Genomic DNA, 1,573 nt, shown 5'->3' with positions numbered 1-1,573 from the left:
TTTTTAAACTTTTAGTTTAAAAATGACAAAAATTTAACATCCTACAGTATTTTTACAGTGTTTATTTTACAGTTAAAATATATATTTAATAAAATAAAGTCTGATGTTACAACTTGTCATGGATTCCTTTAACATAGGGCCCGTTTACAACAAAAATCATCTCCTGGCACTTCACAAAAGGAAAATAAAGTCCATATTATTAATCCAATTCAGTTCCATTTTTATTATGATACAATAAATGCTTTATAAAATGCCATTTATTAAACATTATTTATCTAAGGAAGCAAGATATTCATCAGCTTCCATCGTCTATGTGCTTTATTTTGCAGCATCACATCCACCCCTGCCCTGTGTGTGCTCTGGTGCACCGCTCCTCTGAGCAACGTCCCCCTGTGTTGCCCCCCATCCCCACAGTTCCCCTGTCTCTGGCCGGCCACTGGGTCAGCCAGCGCTGCGAAACCCGCCCCAACATACTYTTCCTCACTCGGGACTTCACCTTCGATCCCAGCCAGCACGTGTGGGAAGGCATCTACCGGCACTACGCCGACGCCGCCTGCTCCCAGCCCAYTTTCACCCTGAGAGCGTTGGGCCACTACGCTCAGGGGAACCCCTTCTCCAAAATCCCAGGGGCCTTTGAGATCGTCTTCAAGGTGACCCAGGTGAGAGTCACAGCCATGGACAAGCCCACCGTCAAGCTGCTGAACAGTACAAAACGAGGGAAGTGCGGTCTGGCAGGAGGCTGGGAGGTGGGCGTGGAAAAGGACTTGACCCCCACAGACGGGTGCACCGTGCTGGGCATCAAGCTGCCACATAAGGAGTATGAGCTCTTCAAGCGGGAGCTGGACCACAGGAAACACCCACTGCTTTTCACTGGAGAGAGGCCAACCGACGGGTCTAATCCTGACCGACCACAGCGGCGGCCCACCTCCTTTCAGAGTCCCATGGTGCTTTGCAGTGGAGGAGAAACACAACCCTCCTACTCAGCTTTTAACAGCAAGCAAATACAGTTAGCCAGCGGGTCAGAGAGGGTGGCACATGTGATGTTAATGGTGTTTGGATCTGCACTTTGCAGCTGGCTTGGTGTTCATTAAAAACCTTTTTTTTTTTCACAGCTTAAAACCATCGAGTGACTCACATCTGAGAGATTCATAAGGAAAATTATGAGACTTTTAAATGAACGGGATATTTTGTTTTGAATTCCTGGCTATTTGTAGGATCACTTTATTGACTTGTTGTAACTCCTATAAACCGTTGCTGCAGATCTGCAATTTATTCCAACTGATTACATTCAGCCCAGTTACTGTTTGTCTATCAGACATTTTTTTAACTAACATTTGTCCATCTCTTATCTAAGAGCTGTTCTCTCCTGTTTTCTGATGCAAAACAAAATATCAGTGTTTACATGGATCTCAGTCATTTCCTCATCAAAACATAAGCTATGGACTTATCTAGATGCAGCATAGCTAATGCACTTTGTACATATATTTTAATCTACATATTCTGCTGTCACCACCGGTCTAATGCCATTGTGGTGAGAACATTTCAACCTACTCTTTAAAAATGTGTGCATTAG

At 44.4% G+C, this 1,573-nt stretch overlaps 1 protein-coding gene across 1 annotated transcript in view; it reads left to right on the top strand.

Annotated features, from left to right (window-relative positions):
- apcdd1l (adenomatosis polyposis coli down-regulated 1-like) overlaps window positions 1-1,573 on the top strand; it is a gene marked incomplete at its 3' end in the record, with an annotated part of 13,982 nt that extends 12,409 nt beyond the window's left edge. Inside the window, 1 exon segment of the mRNA XM_014008633.1 lies at window positions 330-1,573. Coding sequence (XP_013864087.1) covers window positions 330-1,091 — 762 coding nt within the window.

The sequence above is a fragment of the Austrofundulus limnaeus genome, unplaced genomic scaffold (assembly GCF_001266775.1).
Source record: "Austrofundulus limnaeus strain Quisiro unplaced genomic scaffold, Austrofundulus_limnaeus-1.0 Scaffold51, whole genome shotgun sequence".
In the NCBI taxonomy this organism is placed as follows: domain Eukaryota; kingdom Metazoa; phylum Chordata; class Actinopteri; order Cyprinodontiformes; family Rivulidae; genus Austrofundulus; species Austrofundulus limnaeus.
This window is presented reverse-complemented; position numbering and strand designations above follow the sequence as displayed.